Source organism: Penicillium macrosclerotiorum (assembly GCF_028827735.1).
Source record: "Penicillium macrosclerotiorum strain IBT 26536 chromosome Unknown utg000003l_segment0_segment0, whole genome shotgun sequence".
NCBI classification, from domain to species: Eukaryota; Fungi; Ascomycota; class Eurotiomycetes; order Eurotiales; family Aspergillaceae; genus Penicillium; species Penicillium macrosclerotiorum.
In genome coordinates this window covers 1,676,993-1,703,111 of record NW_026643083.1, presented here as the reverse complement: position 1 = coordinate 1,703,111, position 26,119 = coordinate 1,676,993, and the positions used below count along the sequence as shown (strand labels likewise).

Here is a 26,119-nt window from a genome sequence, read left to right as displayed (position 1 = left end):
CCGCTATCTACACGAGGGACAGATCGATGTCACATAGAGATGAATACAATCAAAATCTCAAGCAAAAGCCGTTTTCTTAATGCAAAACATAATCTCGGAATATTTTGGGGGGAGTGGTGCTTTTGTTTCAAAGCAGAGCCCGATGATAGAGAAATAAAAACGCCGTAACTCTTACGCTGCTGAACCCAAGTACAAAACAACCGGGTCTCGCTTAATTCGCTTGCAAATGCTCTGTCTTCTGCCGCCTTCAATGAACTTGACAAATGTCGGTGTCCAATTTAATGTTTTTGGTCGGGCTGACGCCTCAGACAGACTGCTTCGTCTCGACAGGAACGCTTGCGGCCATAGTAGAAGAATCAGACCCGGCAACCGCGGGGTTCATATCGGTCGTCACCACCTTCGCCCGCAGTGCCGCCCGGATGTCTTCTTTGCTGCGGTTGACCCACTCGGGAAAGCCGCTCTCACTGAGGGGGAAGAGGACCAGGTTATCGGGGCGAGCCATGAAGTCGTCCACGACCGGGGGTGGCGTAGCAGTAATGATGTCGATTTCGACAGCAATCTGGCGGCAGTACGTGTCGAGCGGAAGATCGTTCACGTCATGGCCGAAGGGGTTCTCAATTTCACTGCCGATGGTGGCGAGACCGATGATGATGTACGCGGCCACTGTAGAGCATACTGTTAGAGGGAGGGTTCTCTCTTTCTCTCCTATCTGTGGATTCGTCTCCGGGTTACTGGCTAGACTTACCCATGGAAGCAGGGATAGTGACCCATTCGAGGCTTTTCCAGAGCTGGAAGGGAAGGAGAAGGACATAGATCCAGGCGATCTGGGAGATAGCAATGCTGTACGCGGTCGGCAGAGGAGTATCCAGCACTCGCTCCGAGCCAGTCAAAATTTCGTTCAGCGTACTAACCATGGTGACTAAACAGCGGCGGTTAGTCTTGTCGAACAACATCGGCTCCTCTCGCGCGACTTACTCAATTGGCCCTGGTGCAGAGCGGAGGACAGCGTGCCGTTCTTCACACACGAGTCGACGTAGGCCGTCAGATGGTTCAGAACCTCCAGGGGCAAATGGCCCAGTGGCTTCTTCGAACGCTTGATCAGCTTGCGCGGGTTTGACTCGGCGAACGAGACACCCAGGTACTCTCCCGCAGCTTTCCACATCGATTTCGCTTTCGGCGAGACGACCTGGCGGTCATGGGCGTCACGGGCAAAGGTATCGAGGTGGCCCACGAGGCCGGCCAAGTCTTCGTATGCCACATCAGGCTCAAAGCGGAGCTTGTGCTTCAAAGACACGGCAAATGCCAGGATCAGGTTCATCGCAGTGCTGTCCCAGATCGTCAGCCATACATCCACAGAAGAAACAACGAGAGGCGATCCCTGTTGGCGGGTTCCACATACATCTTCCGAAGCAAGTCCACCTTACCCTCCTCGCCCTCACGCTCGCTCATATTGACCCAGATGGTACGAGCCATGTTGCGGGAGGTTTGAATCAGTTGGGCCCAGTATTTGCGCCCATCAGCCCATCTACCATTGTCAAGTCAGCTTGCTTTGTCTTGCTAACGGCAATGCCGCGGGTCCCAATTCATCGGAGAGGAACCGTTTACCTTTCGTACGCGGTAGAACTGCGGAACGACAATGCCAAACCCACCACGAAACCCAGCACGGTGAGGAGGATGTTGTTGACGCCGACTGGTATGCTCCCCGTTGGAGGGGGAGCCATCTGTCAGCGTACGGGGATCATGTCACGTTGCGGGAGGAGAAACAACTCACTGTTATGCACGAATCGGCAGATGCAAGTAATGAGCGTTGCCCAGCCGCCCACAATGACGATCGGCAGGATCATCTTGGGGGTGACGCTGCCATGCATCCGCATGAAGATAGGCCACTTTGAGTGCTTATCCATGTTCCGGGGCCCGTGCTAGATGGTCAAATGCCAATGTTAGCTCGCCTTTGCCGTTCTGGATCCGTTGGATCTAGTTCCCGGTTCCCGGGTTCCCGACTCGCGCGGTCGAATTGCGGGGGGACAGGATGAAGTATAGGGCGGGAGAGGGTTTCGACATACAAAGTACCGCTCGAGCTCGCTCGAGTCGCGTCGGTCGAGGTGGAACTGGGCATCCCGCGAGTGAGCCAGGTTCTCCATGAAGGTCGGTCGTGGGGTAAGTCGCTCGACGGAGTCCTGCTCCTTCAAGCTGTGGTGGGCGGGCTGGACATGATGGTCGGCGGCATGCCGAACATCGACCGGGACGGGGGCCGCACCGCTGCTGTCGCCCGCGGTAGGTGCCGGTGCGTCGACAACGGGGGCGTGGCCTTCGGTCATGATGGATTGCACAAAGCGAAGAAATTAGAGAGGGAGAAAAAAAGGAAAGAAAAGAGAATATGTGGAGAGAAAAAAGAAAGGAACGTCAAGATCGGGGTCGAGTCGGTGGTCTCGAGAGAATGATAATGCACCGGGATGGTATTCAACGAGAGTCGGAGAAATAAAAGAATCAAGAAGAGTTAGTGCAACGAAAGGAAATGAAACATAAACGGACGACGAGGAGAGCGAGAGAAAGAATAAGAATGACAGGAGAGAGGGGAACAGAAGAGCACAGGAAAATAGCAAAAAAAAAAACCTGGAGAAGAACCAGGGAATCTGAAACCCGGCCATGTCAGTCGGGACAGGGGGCGTTGTTTCACGGGGGTTCCTGGGCGTCCGACCAGGCCATTGGGGACGCATCCGGGCAGCCAGCGGGCATCTAGAACCCCCTAACCCCCCCGGCTGGACCGTTCGGGGGCGTCGACTCGCCGCCACTGGCGTGGACCCCTGACTTCGACTGGCTGTCACAGGCCCGCGCCGGTACAAGTGGGTCCTCAAAGCCACGCTCGAGGGAAAAAGAGTGGAGACGAATCCTGAGACGAAAGCTCCGGCCACGTACTACGGACTGGGACTACTCACACTCCTCACGCTACTCGGTCTGGCCGCTGATAATTTTAGACGATCGACGGGGTCTTGCGGATTTTAGTGCCATCGAACATGAGAACACGGGCTCGTCTATGGATTGTCTGTCCTGCAGTGCTACGATGCTGAAATGCAGTACTTCTATTTGACATAATACTCTCTGACCTCATACTTCATACTTCCCCTTCCCCCCTTTTCCCCCTGAAAGCCCGGACCCCGCCATGTTTGTTCCGCTTACACTTTTCCGTTTCGCCGATCGAATCGGCACCGCGGAGGGCCCGGGTCGACCCGTCGGAGCCTTGTTGTAGGGGCGTTGGGCGTCTGCATGGTTCATTTCCTCGTCCGGATCAGCCGCACGCCACATCCAACCCGATCTTCAGCCCGCTGACGCCCAATTTGACAGATCCCTACAGATCCACCGGGAACTTCTCGCGAATTCGCTGGCCGTATCGCGAGAACACGATGGGAATGGGAACGAAGGCTAGGGCGAGGAACCCCAGCAGTGAGTTCCCCCAGCCCAGCCCAAGTGAATCAAATAGACTCGGCCCGGCCAGCGGCAGCAGAGCACCTACCAGCGAACGCGATGTCGTGAGCGTCGCATTCGCCGACGCCGCGTAGGCCGGATAGCTGTCGATGATATATGTCTGGATGGGCAGGTAGATGCCCATCATCCCAAAGCCAAACGGCATCATCCCGATGATCGGCGCAATCCAGTGCACATCCTTATCCGTCGTCCACCCATACCAGAAAAAACTGATCGGCAAGAAACACGCATAAAAGATCATGGCCGGCAGTCGCATCTCCGGCTCGAATTTGCCATTGTTGCGCTGCGTGAGCTTCACCACGAGTTGGTCGTTGGTGAGCGCATTCGCGAGCAGACCCAGCAGGAAGCCGAGGCCGATGCCTAGATACGCGAGCCCGGCGAGGCCGGTCGAGAAGCCATACTGGTTCTTGAAGACGCTGGGGATCGTCGTGAAGAACAGATACAGCAGCCCGTAGACGACCGCCATATAGGCGGATAGGAGCAGGACGATCGGCGACTTGAAAAACAGCAGGAGCGGCCGCTTCAACCCGACCTTCAGCGAGTGGGCAACTGAAACCTTACTGGCATTGGTGTCATAGGCGCTACGCAGGTCATTCCGTCCGAGTTCCTTGGCTACCCGCTCGGTCTTACGGCGAATGAGGACTGCCGCATAAGTCTCCCGGTTGAGAATCTCGATGCCCGTCGACATCACACCACTCGCGATCATGACGACCCAGAACACCCACCGCCAGCCGATTGTTTCGCCAATGAAGCCGCCTGCAACCGGACCGGCCACGGGTCCAATCAATGGACCAAAGCTCCAGACGGCTGTTGCCATCATTCGCTGCTCAATTGGAAACAGGTCGGCGATGACTCCCGCGCCAAGCGTGAGACACCCGGCACCACCACAGCCAGCAAAAAACCGACAGACAATGAGCGTTTCGATGTTTGGCGCCAAGGCACAGCCGATCTGCCAGACTACGAAGAACCAGTTCGCGCAGCTGAGCACGATCCGCCGGCCATAAATTTCACTCAATGGGGCAAGAAGGAGAGGTCCGAACTAGGATAACATACCATCCCGCGTGTTAGCCTATTTTCGATTCTCCATTCAACCGTGCGCTGAACAACACAACAGGCATTGAAGGAGACAAGGACCAACGTACTGTATATCCGAGAAGGAAGATGCTGACACTTAGTGAAAGCACTGTCTCATTCGTGACCCCCAGATCGTTGCCGACGTAGCTCACGGCCGGCGAGAACATACTCGACGCCAGAGGCGAAACAAAGGTAATACCGCTCATCAGCGCCAGAAGGCCCCATTTCTGTCTGGAGAGGAAATTCTGAGGGTTCTCAGGGTCGTCCTGGCCATCCCAGCCCACGATCCCCTGGTCGAGATCTGTCTCGGGATACCGTTTAGTTTCCGGGATGGCTTTCTCCGGGTCGCACTCGACGGGCTGACTCGGGGCCGCTTCGTCCTTGGGTGTTCCCGGGTCGAGCGACGACTCTGCGATCGTCTTCTCCGACGGATTTTGATTGGCGGTTTCCATTATCGGCAAGTCGCACCGAATATGTGGGCCCGATTTATTTTGAGAGTCGGGTTTCGAGGTTATGTTGGGTTGGTACACTGGTATACTGATCTGTCCACAGCAGAATAAGAGACGAGAATTGCAGGATCGAGAGAATAATGGCACAGCACAAGAATGCTTACTTTATGAAGGGCTTATGCCCGTACGAAATCTGCCGCTGTAAGATTACTTTTTGATGAACAGCGCGTCGCCTTCATAAGACCGATAAGGCCGACAGATGCATAAGTGGCGCATAACATAAAAGCTCGCGCTCGGGGACTATCCTCGATTTGTGTGATTCGCCGTGGGTTCCAACCTAGTAATAATTGCATGGGCACTTAATTAAGCTCCCCCTCATGTCAGGTAATACTGTCAAATGGAGAATTCTCTACTCCGTACTTTGCGGCACGGGCTCCGGCGAAGTGCGCGAGATCGATAGGGTTTGTTCAGCAAGGGTCAATCCACGTTTCCCCGGATTCAGTGGATGCGCCCCACAAGTTAATATGTCACACAGCATAAAGTCCTGTTCGGCAGATCTCAGCATACATAATCCTCATGTTATGAGCCAAATAAAAATCTTAAAAAGCTATATAATTCCACAACCACCGCCTTGCGCGTTATCTTCCGGCATATGCCATCGCCGGAGTAGTATTTTTCAACGTCACCATGTGGATTGAATTGCACTGCGTCTGAAATAGATGATATCTACACTATGTTGTATCGTCCCAGGGCTCAACACAACCTGAAAATTTGTGGATATGTGGATAGATTTATTGCCAGGAAATTCTCCTAGGTGCGAGATATAAATCATTATAATATCCCTTGCTATATAGCAATTAACACTCCAGACCCTATCCCATCCGTAGAGGCAACCATCAAACCACATTTAAAACAAGAATTCCCTCCTTTAAGCTTCCAGATCACAGCATTCGTGCCCGTGTGGCAGCACCAGGCGCGTGCAAATACCTCACTAGATGGACCCCCCGTAGCATTCACAACCAGAATAGCCATGTTTGTGGAGCTGTCGCCTTTCTTCGAAACTTGCGCTAGCTCTTCTATACCTCGCACAGCAAAAGTATATTTCCTGGTCGCTTGTGGATCAACTCGATGTATGCCTTGGCAAGGTGGCGCAGCAACGAAGACACTGTTGGTGTAGAGGGTAAACGTAACAAAGGATCGACTGCGTAATAGACGGAAATCCAGTCGGGCAGTGTAGCTTTCAGCATCATTTGCATTTGCCTCAGTTTTTGGTTTCTTGGAGAGGCGAATGGTATGGAATGTTGCTGTTTCAGTGGATGGTGCTGGTGGCGTTGGGAGAATCCAGTCAGCACTTTGATCCGGTATGCCCAGCATTGCCGAGGGGGCTGTTTGTGCTGCTTCTCTACCCTGCACATCAACAGAAGGGGGTGAGTGACCGGATATAGAGACAGCAACGCCGTAGAGGCAATCAGGAAGCGAGGGAGAAGGACATGGCCCGACCCAGCCACCCAGAGAACGGATCTGGGGGCGTTCTGGGCTTGAGCTAAGAACAAGCGGTGCTAATACTTTGCCCAGGACGGACCGAGAATTCCAATAGGAGGCTTTGGCATATACGATGCCGTAGTTGGATAACCGCAGCTTAACAGTCATTGTTGGCAGATTGGCTTGTAGAGTCGGTGAGAGCCTATAAAGAACCCCGAGAAGAACGAGGGGGAAGCTTGCGCCCGGGAGAATCAAACCGCATATCCAATCGTGAACTCGTACATCGACTTTGAGGTCGCTAATTTTTGCTTTGCGCAGCTGATCCACTGTCTTCCTGACTTCATTTGCATGCGGCCACTGCATCTCGTCTGCAAATTTGACAATTCCATCAAGTTGTCTTCGGAGTACACCAGGTGAAACAGTATACCCTTGATCAGGTTTATCTGGTATTTCCATACTCCGAGCCCAAAGATCAGCTGCAGCCATATCATAGAGTACCCGGGCAGTAATTCCACCGAACCAGCGTCGCTCAGCTTGTTGGATGCGTAGCGTTGCCTCCCGTGCCAGAAGCATTTGACGCATGAAATCAACAAAATGGAATTTCGAGCTGGGCTGAATTTGATCATAGTAGGCAAGGGTACATATACTGCCATGGAGCTCGAGACTGGGTAAAGGGGAGCTGCTCATGCCTGCGAGCAGGTCCGTGATCTGATGTCGCATTTTCGCACCTTCATTTGGGTCAATCCAATTAAATCTAGAAACTTATCAGTCACGACGGTATTGATTCAAGCTGTGATTCGCGTTTAAAATCTTACCTACTGGGACCAACCAGGTCTCGTACTCTTTCGTGACCTTTCTCGTCTGTGAAGTAATCGCCAAGTCCGTGTTTGACTATATCCCTCCACTTCTGGTGAATAAATTCAGAGGTCAGTTGTTTTGAACCCATGGAGCCCCATATTCTCTCGACTTTCTTCTCGTCCTTTACTATTTTCTTCCATAAGGATATTTCTCTGCCAAACCCAATCAAAGACGTGGATCCGGGGGACCATCCGGCGTACTTCCGGTCAGCCTCGACGTCCGCTTCAAGTAAATCGTCCGCGATTTTGAGAATGGCCTCCGGGACAAACTGAAGAGCTTATTTGATGTTAGAATGCTATCTTCCAAGATAAAGGCAGAGGATATATATTACAGAATGCAGAGTCTGACCCCGGTTGAAGCTCGGAGGTGTCTGTGATCTCGTCCAGTCCAACAACCCACGAGAAGTATCTCAAGCAGTTGGGTTTATAGTAGGCTTTATGAATAAAAAGTGCACCTGTATCATCATACAAGTCTCTCGGTGAGACTGTGCGCACATTTGGATTTTGGGGATTATCCAACGTTGCAGTAATCAAGTTCTCTACAACAGACCCAGAAGCAGGGGTCAGTGCAGCTGAATTCACTGGACGCGTCTCCGGTGTGTCTTTGGGAGCTGGCGTGACATTTTGAACCTGGGGTATTTGTCTTTTGCCCCCGTGCTGGCTGGATGTTGACAGCATCTCCAATCTCAGACTGGCTGTCTCGGCGACTAAATCAGTCATGTCATCCGCAGCAGAGACGATATTTTGGAGTTGGGTTATGTTTTTGCTCTGCATGATGTCAGCACGCATTTGAACTCTTGTTCTATCTCCAATTGCTGGTAGTAGCGAGACCAGCGAGTCATTGATGGCCTTGATCTCAGCAAGAAGGGCTCTAAATTTCCGTTCATCACTTATGGCCCATGTAGCTTTCTTAAAGGCTGATGTGTTCTTCTGAGCAATTGCTGTACGCTCTTGGAACCGAGAATATGTTTTTTGAAATGAAGATAATAGTATCTCTCTTGTTGGCTTCTCTGTCCATGCAAGGTCTTTCTCTTTGCCTTTGGTTTCCTGTCGAGCAGCAAGGCCATATCGTCTCTGTAGTTCCTCTATATTTTCGAAGTAGTGCGTGAAGCAACTCAAAAGACCGATTATGGCTGGACGAAGTGCAGGGCTGCGGATTGAGTCGTCGAGGATGGCGAGGTCATCCTCAGTGATTTCATTCTCCGTGCATTCAGGGTCGATTTCGGTAATCCCAACTGACTCTCCCCAAACCATAAGTCGAAGTCGCTCTATTTCAACTTTCGTCTGCAGAATCTCCCTATCGACACCGTACCGTGCGGCTGAGGAGAGTGTGTCAAGAGTCTCGATACAGGTACTGAAAAGACTAGCTAGACCAATCACACCGATAGCCGTACTTGCGATCTCCATCAAAGCGAGTAAATACGAAGATCTTCTAAATTGCAGTCCCTGATGCAATGTGTCATAGACTCGAGAAAATGAGTCCTAGGAAGGCATATATTTCCAAAATATCAGCTACATGATTAAGTCTATGCCCTTGAGAATAGACGATCGTGGCGCAGCACATAAACGAGGCCGTGGCATCCGTGCCAACCATAACCCGGCTATCTAGAATTCGCACTAGATTTGATCAGGAAAAGTGTCTCGTATTGGAACGGGACGAAAATATTTCAACCACCTATAAGAGACTATGCCATTTTTCTGGATTGATTTGCATGCTTGAATTCCTAATCACCATATTGAAGATAGTATCGTAGCAAATTACTCTTTAAATCAACTATAACCCTGTGCAAATTACACATCCAATTGCAAGGCCACCTTGACTGGCAGCCTTTACAGCACACGCCAAACAAGTTCCATGCCCTCTAGCTAGGACAGCATGTTGCCCATTCTCAGAACACCAGGCTCGTGCCGCAAGCTCACATTCTCCTTGTCCAGATGCATCGATAATCAACACTCTTTTCTCATTATGAACATAGCCCGGCAACTGACTGACACTCAAGACATTTTGCAGCTTTTCATAATCTTGCTTCTGCACAGCATGTGGTCCGTCAACACATTGAGGAGCTGCAACAAAAATTGGGTTACTGTATAAGGTGAATTCGACCAGTTTATCGTTGATACGCAATTCCAGAACGGCCCGTTGCTCTGGCTCTGGCTGTTGCTGCTCATTTGTGTTCTGCAGGGTTGTCGTCGAAGCTTGTGTAGGTTCCGGCGAAGTGAGTCCTATTTTCCTGAGTTTAATCGCCTGAAACTCGACTTTGTCGGACAAATTGCGAGGCCCAAGAGGTACGACCCATTCTGAGCGGTCGTTAATTCCGCGTATCCAATCTGCTTTGGTTGAATTTTCTTCCCGACGCAAGAAAGGAGGGAACCTTCCCCCGTCTGCTGGTTGATCCCGAGGCATAAATCGGTTGAAAGCCACATCTCTCGCATGAACACGCCACCAACCGTCCGCAATTTCCTCCGTAGATGAAGCCACAGGTCTCGGAAATGGACCTGCCCAGCCATTTCCAGCTCTGACCCCCTTCATGCCACCAAGAACACGACCGAGTACACTCTTCACCCGCCAGTATGATCGATCTTGAAGGATTAGTCCTGACATATAGTACTGTGCCGACTCGAGATGCTGTATAGATGGAGTGGCTGCCACCAAGGCTGCCATTATCGTAAATACAAAGGCATTTCCAGGCAGCATCAGGCCATAGAGCCAGTCATATAGATGTCTATTGCAGTTCTCGCCCGCCAGTATCTTAGGATATGCCTCTTCCACGAGCCTACGCATCTCTCCAATTGCCGGCCATGCCATCAGCTCCGCAAAACGTACCAATCCCTCGGCCTGTTGCTCGTGTACGAGGCTGCGTATCTCAACATAGTCAGATTGCTCTTCGGGGTCGGGAAATTTGAGATCAACACCATTGATCCATCTTTCAGATGCATGCATAGCCGCAATAACTCGATTGTTCAAGTTACCAAATGCGATGTCAGATGCACGCTGCATGCGCATATGTAGTGCATTGGCTAGCAAAACTTGAAAAAGAAATATTTCAAGGCTACCCTCGGTTGACAGCGCCGTGGTACACAATGATGCTCCGTCCAAAACATCTGGAAACATTCTGCGGCGATTCAGAGTGGCCAGCAAATCCCTTACCTGATCATGTATCTCAGATCCTCCCAAGCGGGCTGGACCAAGGAGTTCATCAACCTCGCGATCTGCGGAGCGATTGTCAGGGTACCAGAATCGATCGCCTTGCAGTCGTATGCGACGTATTCTTTCACCCATTTCGGGGAGGGAGATCTCCGGTAAAGCTCCACCAGAGCTGTAGTAGTGCTCAGTGGTTGGATTGTTCTTGCGAATCCACATATTGAGCTCGGCAATATATCCATTCACAGTATTCGTTCCAGGGTACTTTCCCTCGGACAAATGATGGCTCTATGTTGATGTAAGCTAATTTCAAACTATTTATGTGATAGGGTACTCTTTTTGTACCTCTAGATCTTGTCTGCTGAAGTCGCATTGATCGTGTCTCTTTCTCGTAGACATATACATCAAAGCTGCTTCTTGATTAGAAAAATCATTCCATAGTAAGAAAAGACGACCTACACCATGCTTGATATGTTGGCTTCACATATTCTGCTTTCTTTTGTCTTTCGACCAAAAAGTCTTCCTCCTCAATACCATAGAAATGATTCTGAGCATAGTATTCACCTCCAACGACTCCCCAACAGGAGAAAATCAATGATCCCCGCAGCTCAGCTCGTTTGCTCATAGAAATTTCCATCCTCTCGAGCTGCCGAGCCATTCGGTCCACGTTTACATCAGGCATGCTATCTTCCGTGGCTTCGGTTTCTTTCGTCTCTGCCACACTCTTGGAATACTGAGATAACTCTGTTATGCGTAGACTCGCTGCCTCCACAAGTTGTTCACCTCCGGCTAAATCAGAGACCGCATCTTCAATCATCTGAAGGCCATCGATATCCGTTGAGTCGTTGATTTCAGTGGCCATGGCCACTCGTGTGTTCACGTCTACATCTGGAAACAATAGTGCTAGGCTGTCGTTAAAGCTGCGGAGGTCATCCACGAATCGTTCGAATCGCTTCTTGTCTTTGATTGCCCATCGTGCTGCAGTAACCAATGAGGACCCTTGCTGGATCAACGATGCCGATGCATGTAAATGAGCATATGTCTTCTTGAAAGTTGTGGTAATGACGTTCCTCCCACTTCCACGCAATGCAAGATCGCTTGAAGTCATCTGCTGTAGACCATATCTTCTAGTAAGCGAGCCGCTATCTTGAAAAAGCCGGAGCATGCAGTTCAAAATATCCGAAACCGCCCTAAAAATGCGCGGCTCCTTCAGTCTAGGATCTACAGTATGGGCGGATGTGTCAAGCTTTCCTGCTTTGGTACTTCGATCAGTTGGAAGATCATAAAGCCCGACCATACTTCCCCAGAGCGCCAAGCGGACACGCTCAATTCCAACCTTTGTTGCGAGTATCTCATAATCCTTGCTCAGGTTTCGCCCGCATTCGATAGCCTCGTATAACTCCAGACAAGTTTTGAAAAGCGTGAGAAGCGATGCGGCCCCAATAGTTATTCCAATTGGATCCATATCTGCCAAAAAGAAAATTCAGGGTGTTGACGGTCTTGATGCAAATGGTCAACGCAATATCATATTGGGGTTGGTTGAATTAAATCCATCTCTGCTCCCTCTGAAATTTGTGGCACCTGTAATCTCCCATTTCATTCTCTGTGCATCTCGTATTCAGTATGACTAGTCTCCAATTGGGAATGCCCAAGGCAATATGATTGGCGTGGTAATATCTCCCCTCCCGCTCAAGGACAAGCACTGCCCCCGCTCATACCCACGCCCACAGACAAGGGCTTACAGAGAGAAGAGGACAGATGCAAAAAGGCGCGCGCGGCCGAGCCTCTTTTTGATAAAACATCTATAATATATAGATCTAGTCATGTAAAATATTCGCAGGTGATTACAATAGAGTATTTTGGCTCCCCTCCATCCTCCGAGTTTTCACTCTTCATGCAGGTCTCTCTCCCGCTGGCGCTGCATCTTCGCAGTCCCCAAACGTACAATTTTTTGACAGACGAGCACTGGAAGCCTGGAGAGGTATTTTATTTCAAGCATGACAAAAGATAGTCATCAGAAGCTCAAGCATAAGAACAGAAATTCCATCGCCGCTCTCTAAATGATCTCGCCTTTATCGATGCCCATTCCGGCCGAATTCAAGCAACTGTTCTCTTCGCAGATATTCTGCGAGCCATTTTTGACCACCCGGACTGGTCGCAACTCTATGATTTCTTCAGCGCACGGTATTCCAAAGAGCAGGGACAGGTGGACTCTGCGATCCGCACCCTGCATCCGCCCAAAGAACAGTCGACATGGAAGAAGCCTACCGTCATTGCCATCAAAACGGACTGCAGCTCTGTTGGCCTGCCGAAAGACTTTCCAGCTCTCCTTGCGACAGCAGGCGAAACTTCGCGCTCGGGTTTGATGGGCCCAGATCCACAACCATGCGCCATAGGGCCGGCCATCGGCCTTGCTTTTGGCGTGGGGTCCTATATGGATCTGACGTACGCCAACCAACCGCCTGGCCATTACCCCGCGGTCCGGTATGTTGGTGATGAGTTATACGGCTTTGGACAAAAAGAGTACCAGGTTTTATCAGGGTCTTTTGCTGTAACCAAGAAAGGCGGCCGAGAGCGCTACTGGGCCGAATGGGCTCGTCTCTGGTCTATCATTGCCGAGTGGGTTTATGAGCACGACAGTGAAGCGCTGCAGCTTGGCTATATTGACCACTTCACCTACAAAAGTAGACTCACTCCTGAAGAGGAGCGCTCGTTTGATATTTTTGGCAAAATCCCCCGCAAATATCTCAAAACCTATGGCATCGCGGCTGCTGACGCCGTCCACGATGTCTTTGCTCAGCTTGCAAAAGAACCTGATTGCTTCCAGGGTATTGAGTGGGACTTTTTGGAACTAGCAGTACCTGTTGAGGTGCGCGACTCATTTTACGCTCGATTCGGTGAAAGGGGCTCCGACTTGGGAATCATTCGGCTCCAATTGAGCATCAGGATCGCTGGCCCAAGCGGGGGCTCTGGTGCATATGATGAAATCAGTCCAATGGCTCTGAAAAAATGTCCGAATACCCTCTGCGGCATGGACTGGGAGAGATGGCTGCTATCAATCGAAGGTGGAGATGTTATCGTCTTGGAGGCGATGTTCCAGGTGCGTATCTACCATTTTCTATGATCTGATCTAAGCTTACTTTCTGAAAGGCACTGTGGGCTGTTATGCTATTAAATCAACTTCCACTTGACGTCCAGATCATTGAGGCAGGGGGTCAGTTTCCGAAATATCGAGACCCGGGTAGTGTATACCTTTAGAGCCTTCTAATATGAATCAAGCTCTGGTCTTTCTTATAGTGCAATGCTAGTGTTCATAACGGACGGTAGTGCTTCACAAGCTAAATAATGAAATGCCAAATAATGAGATATTATTTACCTCATAGCGCTTTGGCTTATGCGTTCTTTTTCTTTTCTTACCAGCCGCGTAGGTCCTCTTTTGGAGGCCGCTGCGGGGTGTGTTGAGAATGGTGGAAACCTGCCTGGCCGCTCCAAGAGGGATAAACCCCACCTACCGGAGTCTTATTCTTCAATTGGAGGTTTGGGGTTCCTCCGACCGACTGTCGATTTCAAGTTGACTTTGTGAATCGCTGATTAATTCAACATGCATCCCGGTCGCTTCGTGATAAGACGCCATCGTGCGCAACCTCGCGTGATCTTAACTGAAAAGCATATAACCAAATCAGGCCATGTGCTGCTATTTGATTCTTATCTTTTTTTCAATTGATCCCAATCTTATAAATAAGCTTTCCAAGTTGCATATTTGACATCGACTCACTTGAAGCAATCTAAGCTGCAGTTACAGACTAGTCACGATGCCAACAGAATTCATCAGCGTCACGTTCCCCAACGCATCAACGGAGATCAATCCGATCCCCGATGCTAAGATTGACCCAGAATATCTCGTCCGGTATGCACGATCTCTGGATGACTATGGATTTAATTACACTTTGGTGCCTTATGATTCATCATACTTTGACCCCTTTACCATCGGCGCAACCATCGCATCCGTGACCAGAAATCTCAAAATTATCATTGCACTTCGCCCAAATACCCTGTATCCAACCGTTGCAGCAAAGGCGCTTGCAACCCTTGACCAACTGAGTAAAGGGCGAGCCGTCGTTCACTTTATTGCGGGTGGTAGCGACACAGAACAGGCGAAAGAGGGCGATTTTCTGACCAAAGACGAACGCTACGCACGCTTAGAAGAATACATTCTTATTCTGCGCCGTGCATGGGAGTCTGCAGATCCATTTGATTGGGAAGGAAATTATTATCAGTTCAAACAATTTAGCAACAAAGTCCGCCCATTCAACGGATCTATTCCGGTCTCGGTTGGTGGATCCTCCGACGAGGCGTATCGCATTGGTGGTTCACTAGCCGACATATTCGGTCTCTGGGGAGAGCCACTCAAGGAAACCAAGGAACAGATCGACCGCATTTATGCCGAGGCCGACAAGGCTGGGCGAAGTGAGAACGATCGGCCTCGAATCTGGGTTACTTTCCGTCCTATCATTGCAGAGACCGACGAGCTTGCTTGGGCAAAAGCACACCAGACGCTGGATGCACTGAACAAACATCGAGCTAACGGCCAAGGCAAAGTGCCGCCAAATGCCCCGCCGCCTCAGAATGTGGGTTCTCAGCGACTCCTCGAAATCGCTGCTCGTGGAGAAGTTCAAGATCGTGCCCTTTGGTATCCTACTGTGAGCGCGACTAATGCACGTGGAGCATCAACGGCGTTGGTCGGTTCACCACAGACAATTTCTGATTCCATTTTGGATTATGTTGCACTCGGTGCTGAACTTATCTCTATTCGCGGTTACGACAATCTTAATGATGCCATTGACTATGGGCGCTACGTATTGCCCAAAGTCCGGGAAGCCTTAAAATAGAAGGGGTTTAGGTCTGCAGAATTATAATTGTCAAATCTGCAATAAACTATTTCTCACATCTACTGCTATTCGTCTCAAAACTTGGTCTTATCTACCATTCTACTCTCCTATAGCACGATTTGGGTTATGAATAGCTATATTTACTGGGTATTCTTTGGTTTTTGATGAATTGAGGATCTCTCATTCTAGTTGCCGCCCCTTTAAATGGGGGCTCTCGGGCTCACTAAATTACTTTCATTATGAACTCGGGCTTACTGAACAGCTCAACTAATTAGACAGGAAGAATATCATAATATTCATCTCCAAATAAATACTGAAAATAAGTTCCCCCTTCACGTCCTGTTTTAGGCTCCCTTTTAAAGGTCTGAGATATTAATCAGAATCATTTCACGATCTTGTCCCTCCTGGGTCTTGTAGATCCTCCTTACATGCAAATCCCTTCTCGATATCTCGATCCATATCCGAAATCACATGCCCCGGCGATGTCACATGTTCATTGTAAAGTGGAAGATAAAGAGTATTGTCTGGGTCATTTAGTGCGCGGTTATCATTACCGCTGGCAGTGCTCGCGTTGAATAATATGGTATTAGCAGAGCCATGCCGCCGTTGAAAGTAATTGTAGCATATCTCCACAGTTCTACCGAGAATAAATGCAAGGATCCCTGCGATCGCTGCATTGAAGAATCTCACGAGCTGATTGCACTCTGGCTTATCTGATGCCATTGAAGCGAAATTGATGCTCAGGTGTATTGAAGTGGATGTAGAGGAAGACTTAGCTGTGTATGAAGATTGCAAAGCTAGAAAGAGAATTAATATAATAGACGACGTTAGAATTACGTAGTATATCAGCTTGTGTGTGATTCTTTGCTTTGCCGACGACTGATATGGCTTTGGTTGAAACCTTGGAATGTCTCAAGGATCAACCAATGATCCCGAAACGTTAGAGCTAGAGCTAGAAGTCTTATTCGCCCGATATAGACCTTGCAAGGGAGATAGAACAGACAGAATAATCCAAAACTCACTTGCAAACATTAATATGTCGTAGTGAGGAAAGGTGTCCTCATGAAATATATCACACCGGAACGGTTTGCCATGTCAGAATATAGACTCTAATTATACGACTTTTTCACCCATGATAATCGACTCAGGCTGAATGAGAAGTTCATGCTAGGGCGACTTTGTATTTGGCCGGGGAAAAAAAGAATTCTGGGAGGCCTATTTCTCTTTATTTGGTTGTGTAGTGAAGTTTTTGCTGTAATCGAGATACTGTTTATTAACAATTTGAGCTTTTCTCCTATAAACCACCTAGGAATCGCCCCTCATCGCCTCCATTAGGGAATTGAACATCTTTCTGCGCGACAATTCGCTCAGAGAGCGCGTCGTAGAATTGAGCGGCTACCTGAGGTAGAACCTTTGTGGTGTTGTTGTATTCTACCCAGCGCTGGATGGTGTGGTCCTGGAAGAAGACCCAGGCCCGCTGCGGAGCGGTTTGTCCGAGCCGGTGGATACGACCAATTGTCTGAAACAGGGAGTTGAAGTTCAGCGCAGGCTCCATTAGCACGACGCGGCTGCAGTTTGCATGCATATTCAGCCCCGTCGCACCGCAGTTGTACGTGGTCACGAGGACATTTGTTGTCGACACCTCCTTCGTAAACTGTGCAATTGCGGCGGTCCGCATCTCGCTGGGCATACCCGCGCGGATCGACACGAAGTCGAGCGACAGCGCGTCGAGGAACATCTCAACCACCCACATGGTCATTGGCCAGTGGCAGAAGATCAGGAACCGGCTGGGGGCGCCGGTAGCCTTCCAGAGGCCCTCCTGGTGGAAGAGGAGGAGCAGATACCGTAGGCGGGGACACTCGTGCGCGAGGTAGGACGCCTGCGCAATCCGGGTGGTGGGGATCCGGTCCGCGCGGTCGACGTGGCTGCGGGACCAGAACGAGCTGAAGCCGCGGTCGCCCCCTCGGCGACGAAGCGGCCGACGTCGGCGGCCAGCACGGCGCGGACGGAGCGCGCCACGAAGGTGTCCAGCTTGGGGTGGAAGGCCAGGTGGCACAGGCGGCGGAAGGTCGCCCAGTTCAGGATCGGTGAGCGCTCGGTTATTGACCTATTTTCTCACTTTGAACGACCTCTCACTTTGAACGACCTCTCACTTTGAACGACCTCTCACTTTGAACGACCTCTCACTTCGGCTTCAGCTTGCTCTCACCTTAAACATTGCCTCGCTATCAGACTCGTCCCCTTGTCACATTCATCTCAGTTTCTGCCGAGATGTCGACCGTATCATCCCCAGCAAAGGTGGCGAAGGCTAAAGTGATACGCCCACATCTTGCTAACACGCTGTTGACCAGTACCTTGACACTCGCTATTGGCCCGCGCTTCTATTATCCTAAGAGTGATAGGCATATAGCACTTGCTCATATGCTGAATGCAGAGAATCGGAGCTTCTTCTTGATAAGCTTTGAGAGCGTTCCTAACACTATATTAAGCAGTATTAGGCCTGATTAGGTACGCCAAATCCACGTGCTAAACCTGTGATGATACTGTTCTTGTGGACCATTGGCTGGACATGGTTTCCCACGGACCCTTTCTGCTCTATCTAGGACCTAAATCATGTTAGCTTTCGGTTGGAATAGAAATCCTATAGCGCTCGGGCTTACGGTTTACAGCAGCAATATTTTTCAGGACAGATATAAGATCATAAGTGGTCGGTCATCTGCGGGACATAGCTTGCCAAGAATGTCTACCTAGGTGCTTTTATATCGTATAACTGCCTAGTCCCTCTTTCATAGATTTTTGACCAAGAGCCTACATCTAAACCATCAAAACTTGAATAGGGAGAAATATAAGGTTTCACAGGATAAACAAAAAGATTCTATCGAAATATTGAAAAGGATATTTGGTTTGAGACTGAAGCAAGTCATCATCGAGACCATTCTCTTCTCAAATGGTTGGTAAACATTATCGTATTTTATTAACGTAAACTTATTCACTCGACTATAAGCGCTCACATTCATCCGGTCGAAAAGGGCCAGGAGTGTCCTGATCACCCTGGTAGTGGCCCCGGACGAACCGAGCCTGGAGGTTGGATAAGATCCATCTCACTAGATGAACACGTGTAGCGTTTCAAGGAGTAATATTGATTATTAAATAAAATCAAAGGCTTCAATCCTTTGCGTCCGAAATGGCGCTATCTGCCAGCCATCTTTTTATGAATTCGACCTTCTGATTCTGCAATTCGCTGTTGCTTCCGGATGAGCCTGAACTGCTAGAAACAGCTCCACTGTCTCTTCGAACGACACTTTCCAGCCATTCGTGATCCAAGAATGGCTTTTCTTCTCTTCTATTCGGACTCCTTCAGTGAAATAAGTCCACGAGAATAAATTGGGCATTGCAAGACTGGATAAACGATCACTGAAATTCACTTTTTCCATTAATTGTCGAGCGTGTATTTGCTTATTGTAAAAGACTGCGGAAGCTCTCTTCGCTGCCCAAGAGCGAAACCGTAGATATTGGTGATGTGGCCGCAGCTCTATAGGGCTCTGGAGAAGACAGGCGAAAGCAAGGCAGCTTAGAAGAGCGGGACCACAGTAGGACTTAATTACTTTGTTAGTGAAAGGAACAGAGAGTCGATAGAAAGGTTCATTTATATAGTATCTTACCAGCTACATTAAATTGATCATAGGAGGAATTTTCTTGACAAAGCTTGCATAAGCAACGCCTGTCATCATCGATAAAATGAGTACGGGTTTGGATGATAAGTCCCCAAAATCACGGAGCGATACCCCATTCTGACATTGCCATTGCCATGACCGATAAATCAGTCTATGGCCACAAGAAAGGTGCAGCCTTACTGGGAGGGACGTGGGCAAGATATCGACTTCGCCGAAGGGAGGATATGGACAAAGTGGTGGATCGCCATATGTTTCTGATAGAGTATCTGTCAAGAACAACAGTCGAAACTCGTCCTCCCGTGCGATCAAACCCCGATCATCAATCTTCCGTGTTTTGATAGAGTGATATTGAGAAGGATCCATGAATGATTGAGGAGATTTGGACCATACTGCCGCTTCCAGATTGATCCTGGGGATATAAGTCGCCGATACTTGAAATATTTGTGGTAAAAGACCGGAAATGGAGGCACCTATCCACAAAGAAGCCAATCTTGGTCGCCGTTCAGACATAGCCCGTATAACAGAAATAGCCCCTTTCGGCTGACGAAGCGCCGACGATATTTTCTCCATAGCAGGGTTCAGCCATTCGCTAACCAAGTTGCAAGCAATCCTTTCCTCCCAAAGTCCGCTAAATAGACAAGATGCAAGCACATCTGAAGTGGTGGAAAAGGCTATATACCGAGGTATTTCATGAAATCGGGTATTTGATCCGCATACTCCTATTCTGTTCGCCTTGGTGGGGAATCCCCTTTAAGTGGTCGAGGAAGAACTATGGGAGCACTAAATCTATTTTGCATTGGCAGGGTTATGGTGGCGGCTAATGCATAGATCAGTTGATCGAAAGCATCATGTTCCCGTGCGAAGTCGATGAGATACTGCTGTGCCTCTGCCGAAGAAGGAGGGCTGAGAATGGACATCAATTCAGAAGACTCGGTATGATGTAGTATTCGGAAAGGACTGCAGGCTAAGTGACATTCCCAGGGTGGGTAATATACACGGCCTTCTCGGGTAAAGATAGCCTGCCAACCACGACCACCTGCAAGGATCGCAGCCCACCATCTCGCTTCGGCGATTTGATCGGACCCGAAAATTAAATCAAATGAGCTTCCTGGTGTTGAACCCTGCATTGATTTTAATGGTGCGGCAAAATTGGTTTAGGTAACTTTATCTTCCTTCGTTCGCTGTCGTAATTCTATCATTCTCGCGGAGAGTATGTAAGACTAACTAAGCACTAGAATTGATAAGTAATTGCCGACTTCTTGAGATATCAGCTCCAGCCCCGGCCAATTGGATATGTAGTCATTTGAGAGGGTACAAGTCGATTGATCAGATACACCAATAAAGATTCTATGCAAATTTGTCTGCTTGGTAGTAGGTAGCTCACAATCATGATTCTCAGCTGCCTCTTTTGGAGAATTAGACCAGGTTGCATAACCTTCCAGAGCAAGCGATTTATCTCTAATAATCTCAATAACTTCAGGAGATCCCGGGATAGAAGGCGTCTGATTCAGAAGCGATTTAATATCAGCGCAAGTTGGCGGCAAGTAGGGCAGATTGCCAGTGAATAGTCTCTGCCAGCTAGACTGGGACTATGATAAGATCTCTAATGAAATAGATTTGTTAGGGCGTAGCGGATCATTTGTAGTGTGACTCATAATGGCAACGATATTTTCAAGCTCGCGAAGTCCCGAGTTAACGAGAAAAATAAAGGTTTTGCGATAAGTTGATGCGGCCTCAAGTCTTTTTGACCTAAGTAGGTTTTAGATCTAGGCAATTTAAGTATCTGCGCTCTTCATAATCTGGTCTATTTCGATTTTCTCGTACAGATCATGGATGTTGTTGATGTGAAGACGGTCAATGCTTCGCGATTTGACCAGTCCCCCTTGCAACACGTGACTAAATGCAAAACATCTCATATTGAGTGATTCTAGAAGTTGTGATGGATACAGGGGCATAAAAATTGGTATCATGTTGTTTTTTCTCGCAAATTTGATCAAATTGAGGTTTTAAATGATGACCGTGGCCTTCAAGAATCAATAATTGATATTTGCCTTGCGTATGCTTAGTCGTTGCTGAAATAAATAATTATTGTAGCCATTGTATACTGATTTCAATTAATTCTTCATCCAGTCAGTGATGTTTCGATTCGCCAATCGCTTGTGAGATCGTCAGATCAGCTTGCAATATAATTTTTGCCTTTGAAGGTTATACGTATATGGCGGAAGCAAATGTCCGGTTGCTGATATAGATTTGATTGATATGACCCAATCCCAATTTTCCGGTTGTAGAAGAGGTTTCCGACCGTATAAATCTCTGCTATTGACCACTTTAGTAATGGATATATTGCTCATTACGAATTCTGTTTCGTCAAAGTTATAGATATCCTCATTCATCAAATTATACGTTGCACTAATCGAATCACTCTGTAGGCTTGCTGGGTCTTCGTTTTGAGCACGCTGGTAGTGGTAACGCGCCGAGTATTGTGTGCAGAGTTCATATCGGCTTTGAATCCAGTATGTAACCCAGTTGATGCTAACGTTAGATAGAAACGGTCAACACGCGCTTTAGTAGAAAATTTGCCATATATGTAATCGTGGAGGGGCTTGGAGATGCACCTGGAGAATCCAGTGAGAGAATCCAATAGCAAAGCTTTGTTTTTTCTTCCAGTGTCAATTTTAGACGTGGCAATCGTGTCTCCTGGCGATTCTGAATGTTGTTGATTCGATCATGTAGTGTTGTAAGCAGCACGATCCATCCCTGCTGCTTGGCGTGGGGAGGTCGCTGAGCGATCCAGTATAGCTTCGATAGCTACCAATGCCTACGCCCACCCACAACGTAGGCAGTGTTAGTTAAATATGTTTATTTTTTACAAAAATTACTTACATATCTGCGTAGCTTGCTTGTACAATTTTTGTTCCTATTCAGTTTCATATCTTCATTAGCGAATTATGTTTTATTTTTTTGATCTGCTTGAGAAGACACGTTTCTTCCGTTCTTTACCTAGCGTTGGCTGGAAACATAGTGTATAAGTGGTATTTCCAGGCTTCATATTGACAGATCATACCCAACCAATCAGTGGCGTCCCCAAAAATACGCATTGTCCTAGCCTAATTCTCCTTATCGAAGCTCCTTTTCCATCTAATTCAAAAACGGTTAGGTTCATTCTACTCCGCAAGTCAGTTCCCCTTATCTCCAGGACCCGCCCATTCCCCGTCTGGTCTTCTCCGCCATTTCCTGCAACGTGCATTTTACAATCCAAGTCACATCACATCATTCATGCATGAGCGTCAGAGAGTGTGGCGTGCTTGTCAGCCATGTCGCCGCAAGAAAATAAAATGCGATGGACAGTCTCCATGCCAAACTTGCAGTCGGAAGCAATCAGCATGTGTCTATGAGGAGCCGAACAGCAAGACAGGGTCAGCGGATCCACTGTGTGTCTCTGGTTCATTATATATGTCGGCATTGCAGATAACTAACTACCCAGCTATAGAGATGTCATAAGGCTCGAGAATCGAATACAAATGATGGAGCAAACACTAAGGCTGCAGCTTACACGCCAGCAACAAGGGGAGAATAATCGGACTTCTGGGGCGCCAGTAGGTCGATCAGCATTTGTTCTTCATGACGGTGTGGGTTCTTGTTATACAGAAGAGCTCCAGGATGAGCAGTGTACAGGGTTGTCGGAAGCGCCGCTGCTAGCATCCCAGTCGCCTTCTTCTGAGGGTGATGACGGTAATCGAGTAGGGGGATCGGCTCTTGACGGCTCTGATACTCTGCTTGGGGAAATCCTGGATCCTGCCGCGCCTACTCCAGTCGACGTAACTCGATTACCGGAGCCACTGCTACAAGCTCTGGTTGACTCATTCTACTCCTCTTACTACCCGATATTCCCTATTATTGAGCAACATGATTTTCAATGGGAATACGATCGCTGGTCGTCCATGCGTCAAGGCGGCGATGGCGATGCCAGCAACTTTTCATTTCTATTATACGCACTGCTCGCCGTGGCAGCGTCAGCAATCCCGGCGGAGCACACGGTATTTGACCAACCTGGCCTACAATTTTATAAACGTGTAAACCTTGGAAATCTGCTTTACTCCCATGCCACCTCCAATTGTTCAGGACTGCCATTCCAGCAAGATGGGAAAAATTCCATGAACTCCGCCATCGCGCTGGGCCTTCTCAGCCTTTACCTGATCGGAGTCGGTAATGTGAGTGGTGCATGGGCCATCGCGGGTCACGCAGTTCATCTATATCAAGGCTTGGAACTGGAGGAGCTTGAAGACAATGCAGATGGAGTGCCAGATGCAGGCGAGACTTGGAGCCCATGTGGCAATGTCTGGTGGTGCTTATACATTTTAGACTGCTCTCTGTCAACGGCTCTGTCCAAGCCCTTGGCAATTTCTGATACGGAGAGTGACCTGAGATACTACGAGGAGGCAAATTGTCCCGCACTTGGGCTTGAGACCAAGACAGACCCTTGGTTCTCGGTCATTGCAAGCTTTCATGTTACCATAAGCCGCATTTACAGGTCGATAAGATGGATTCGCAAGTCCCATCGAGCCCATAATGACAAGATGTGGGATATACTTCGGGTATGCACAAAAAGGTATGATGACGAACTGGAAAATTACTATACCAAACAGGTTCTACCGAAAATGGAAGAGCCAAACAGGCAAGTGAGACCTCTAGCGCTACAAACCATTGCCGTATCATCCTATTACATCGGGATCGTTCTTCTTTACCGGACATCTATTGAGCACTCGAATGCTGCGGATCCAGAAGGATTTCTCCGCTGCGCGGAAGCCGCAGCAAACTGTATTCAGGCCACTCCAGGAGTGATTGCGCACGTGCCTATTAGCCATTTTGTGATACAGCAGAGCCGCGCTCTCTACGCCAGTACAAAAGTCCTTTTGCACTGTATGCGCCTGGCCAAAAACGTAGCGTTCAACGATAAAGCCTGGCGCGATGTCGAGGCAGGCTTTGACATGCTGTGCAAGATTGACATCCAGTGGCCCCAAATTAGGAAATACCAGCAGCTTATTGAGGGAGATATGCAGCGGACGCAGAGTGACTTCAATAAGCACAAGCTATTTCATAGATTGTTTGATCGTTATGAGCAAAAGACAGCCGGAAAGAGAGGAAGGGAACATAGTGAGGGCCATGAAGGTCGACCAAATACCAATATGGATCAAGATTGGCAATCTATGGAATACAAACCAACGCGATACAAGTTGCCACGGAACTTTGTCCGCGATGAGTCTGATTCTACTGCTTCCTCGGCACTGAACATTCTACGAAGTGAGGAGCCAGATGGCTATTCTGTGGTGAGACAGACGATGAACATTGGCGATTTTGTTCCCCTTGACCTTCCTTCCCTGTCAATGTCTCTAGAAGATTCACCGTCGGTAAATCTTTTTGATGATGCGACGTTAACGTTCTCCATTGGTCACATACACACATAGTGGAAAATACGATAAAGATATTTCCCGCCAATGATGGAATTTATAGGCATCTTGCCTGAGATATACATTTTCTTTTCTTTTTTTTGAATCGGATCTTTTGTTAGGATATTCTCGTAGTCACTTATTTCCTATACAAATTACCGATCCAGATGTCTGTAATAAAGGGACTCATATGAATGAGGTGATTATCTACCAAGACCTTAAGCAGCCAAAACAGGTTCACGCTCAAGCATCGGCTCCTGTACAGCAGCAGCCCTTCTCTGTATCAAAGGACTGTCATCATTGATCCTTTTGTAAGTATGCGCATCTAAGCACGCCTGCCGACTTTTCAGGACTGCTGGCGCTGTCCTCTCAACCATTCCCTGTGTGTAGATCTTACACGCCTCCCTCAGGTGCTCTCCAAGACCATCATATTTTGGCCTCAGAACTGGCAGAATCGCTGACAGGAGCGATTCCACATCCAAAATACCGTGGTTTGCAGCCTCGCCTCTGTACATAGTCATGGCATGCGCAGAATCACCAACTAGCACGACATGGTCTGATCCAGGGACAGTCGTCCATTGATCGCGTGGTGGCACCCAGTCTTCGAGCGATATTGTCTTTGGCTGCGCCTCTTCCGGTATGGATTGGACAATCTCATGAAATGGTTCAGCCCAGCCGCTGGCCACCCTCTTCATGAATGCCACACGGTCATGGCTATCTGCAGGAACGTCCAATGGCGCATCTTCACCTAAAAAGCCTCGGCGGTGCGGCCACGAGACGAGGATCTGGCAGTCTCGGCTATCATCACCCCGGCCGCTTGTCTCTACACTGTCCAGAAATGAAAACCAATGGGATGCATTCGTGAGTGGGTCGCCACCTTGGAAGAAAAAGGGATCTAATTTGCGCATTTTGGCGGCAAGCTCGCCGGGGTAGATAGTACTCACACCGAGAAGTCGGACCGGCAAACGGTAATTCTCGTGCATTGATGGGCTAGGAAATAGTGAAGCTCGAACGCGTGAATGGGAGCCGTCGCATCCGATAACTATCGCGCCCTCTATCATATGTGTTCCATTGGGAGTGGTGAAAGTCGCTTTCACAGTGCCATCATCTACCGGGCCAAAAGAGTCGAAGGTGTGGTTCCACTGGATGAGCAAGAACGATTAGAGTTGTTGAGTTAAGGCAATTTGCATACATACCTGGACTTCGATACCGTCCATAAGAAGTCTTCGGAACTTCTCACGGGCCATCCGAATTCTCTTACTGGGCGGCACTTGCCAAAGAGCCTCGCCGGTGCGCAAGTTGAAGAATAAAAAGTGTCCGTTCTCGCCGTTGCGGGTCGCTTCAGGGTCCACATATGCCTCTGGCAGACGATCGGAGATGTGCTGAGGTAGACATTCCATCAGCGAATTGAGGGCCCAATGGATGGTGATACCCCAGCCCTTACCCCGATACAACGGATCGGGGTCCCTCTCGTAGACAATAAAAGGGACGGAGTGCTTCTTGAGGGCTTGCGCCAGCACCAGACCTGTGATGCCTGCACCCACGATGATGACAGGCGGTTGCGACATTTTGCTTGCAGAAATCAATGAAACTCGCAAATAAGGTGCATAAATAAAACGGTA

The 26,119-nt window shown here is 48.9% G+C and overlaps 11 protein-coding genes across 11 annotated transcripts; 3 read left to right on the top strand and 8 right to left on the bottom strand.

Moving 5' to 3' along the window:
* Positions 1-304: 304 nt before the first annotated feature.
* Positions 305-2,318, bottom strand: N7462_003511 (bestrophin family protein; the record flags this gene model as incomplete). Its single annotated transcript, XM_057075237.1, has 7 exons — positions 305-663; positions 746-919; positions 976-1,325; positions 1,400-1,525; positions 1,606-1,690; positions 1,772-1,919; positions 2,064-2,318. 7 exons carry the CDS (start codon positions 2,316-2,318, stop codon positions 305-307), a joined length of 1,497 nt encoding a protein of 498 aa, XP_056934742.1.
* Positions 2,319-3,346: 1,028 nt separating this feature from the next.
* N7462_003510 (MFS transporter) lies at positions 3,347-5,009 on the bottom strand (the record flags this gene model as incomplete). The annotated part of the gene is made up of 2 exons (XM_057075236.1): positions 3,347-4,522; positions 4,626-5,009. 2 exons carry the CDS (start codon positions 5,007-5,009, stop codon positions 3,347-3,349), a joined length of 1,560 nt encoding a protein of 519 aa, XP_056934741.1.
* An 843-nt stretch (positions 5,010-5,852) lies between these two features.
* On the bottom strand, positions 5,853-7,208 carry N7462_003509 (uncharacterized protein; the record flags this gene model as incomplete). The annotated part of the gene is made up of 1 exon (XM_057075235.1): positions 5,853-7,208. One exon carries the CDS (start codon positions 7,206-7,208, stop codon positions 5,853-5,855), a length of 1,356 nt encoding a protein of 451 aa, XP_056934740.1.
* Positions 7,209-7,633: 425 nt separating this feature from the next.
* N7462_003508 (uncharacterized protein) lies at positions 7,634-8,752 on the bottom strand (the record flags this gene model as incomplete). The annotated part of the gene is made up of 1 exon (XM_057075234.1): positions 7,634-8,752. One exon carries the CDS (start codon positions 8,750-8,752, stop codon positions 7,634-7,636), a length of 1,119 nt encoding a protein of 372 aa, XP_056934739.1.
* A 367-nt stretch (positions 8,753-9,119) lies between these two features.
* Positions 9,120-10,706, bottom strand: N7462_003507 (uncharacterized protein; the record flags this gene model as incomplete). Its single annotated transcript, XM_057075233.1, has 1 exon — positions 9,120-10,706. The coding sequence occupies one exon, from the start codon at positions 10,704-10,706 to the stop codon at positions 9,120-9,122; it is 1,587 nt and encodes a 528-aa protein (XP_056934738.1).
* A 211-nt stretch (positions 10,707-10,917) lies between these two features.
* N7462_003506 (uncharacterized protein) lies at positions 10,918-11,952 on the bottom strand (the record flags this gene model as incomplete). The annotated part of the gene is made up of 1 exon (XM_057075232.1): positions 10,918-11,952. One exon carries the CDS (start codon positions 11,950-11,952, stop codon positions 10,918-10,920), a length of 1,035 nt encoding a protein of 344 aa, XP_056934737.1.
* Positions 11,953-12,381: 429 nt separating this feature from the next.
* N7462_003505 (uncharacterized protein) lies at positions 12,382-13,745 on the top strand (the record flags this gene model as incomplete). Its single annotated transcript, XM_057075231.1, has 3 exons — positions 12,382-12,468; positions 12,526-13,587; positions 13,638-13,745. 3 exons carry the CDS (start codon positions 12,382-12,384, stop codon positions 13,743-13,745), a joined length of 1,257 nt encoding a protein of 418 aa, XP_056934736.1.
* Positions 13,746-14,299: 554 nt separating this feature from the next.
* Positions 14,300-15,376, top strand: N7462_003504 (LLM class flavin-dependent oxidoreductase; the record flags this gene model as incomplete). The annotated part of the gene is made up of 1 exon (XM_057075230.1): positions 14,300-15,376. The coding sequence occupies one exon, from the start codon at positions 14,300-14,302 to the stop codon at positions 15,374-15,376; it is 1,077 nt and encodes a 358-aa protein (XP_056934735.1).
* A 1,294-nt stretch (positions 15,377-16,670) lies between these two features.
* Positions 16,671-17,594, bottom strand: N7462_003503 (C-terminal helicase domain-containing protein; the record flags this gene model as incomplete). Its single annotated transcript, XM_057075229.1, has 2 exons — positions 16,671-17,483; positions 17,586-17,594. The coding sequence occupies 2 exons, from the start codon at positions 17,592-17,594 to the stop codon at positions 16,671-16,673; spliced, it is 822 nt and encodes a 273-aa protein (XP_056934734.1).
* Positions 17,595-22,326: 4,732 nt separating this feature from the next.
* N7462_003502 (Zn(II)2Cys6 transcription factor) lies at positions 22,327-24,515 on the top strand (the record flags this gene model as incomplete). The annotated part of the gene is made up of 2 exons (XM_057075228.1): positions 22,327-22,481; positions 22,541-24,515. 2 exons carry the CDS (start codon positions 22,327-22,329, stop codon positions 24,513-24,515), a joined length of 2,130 nt encoding a protein of 709 aa, XP_056934733.1.
* Positions 24,516-24,715: 200 nt separating this feature from the next.
* On the bottom strand, positions 24,716-26,065 carry N7462_003501 (FAD-dependent oxidoreductase; the record flags this gene model as incomplete). Its single annotated transcript, XM_057075227.1, has 2 exons — positions 24,716-25,639; positions 25,694-26,065. The coding sequence occupies 2 exons, from the start codon at positions 26,063-26,065 to the stop codon at positions 24,716-24,718; spliced, it is 1,296 nt and encodes a 431-aa protein (XP_056934732.1).
* Between the last annotated feature and the right edge of the window lie 54 nt (positions 26,066-26,119).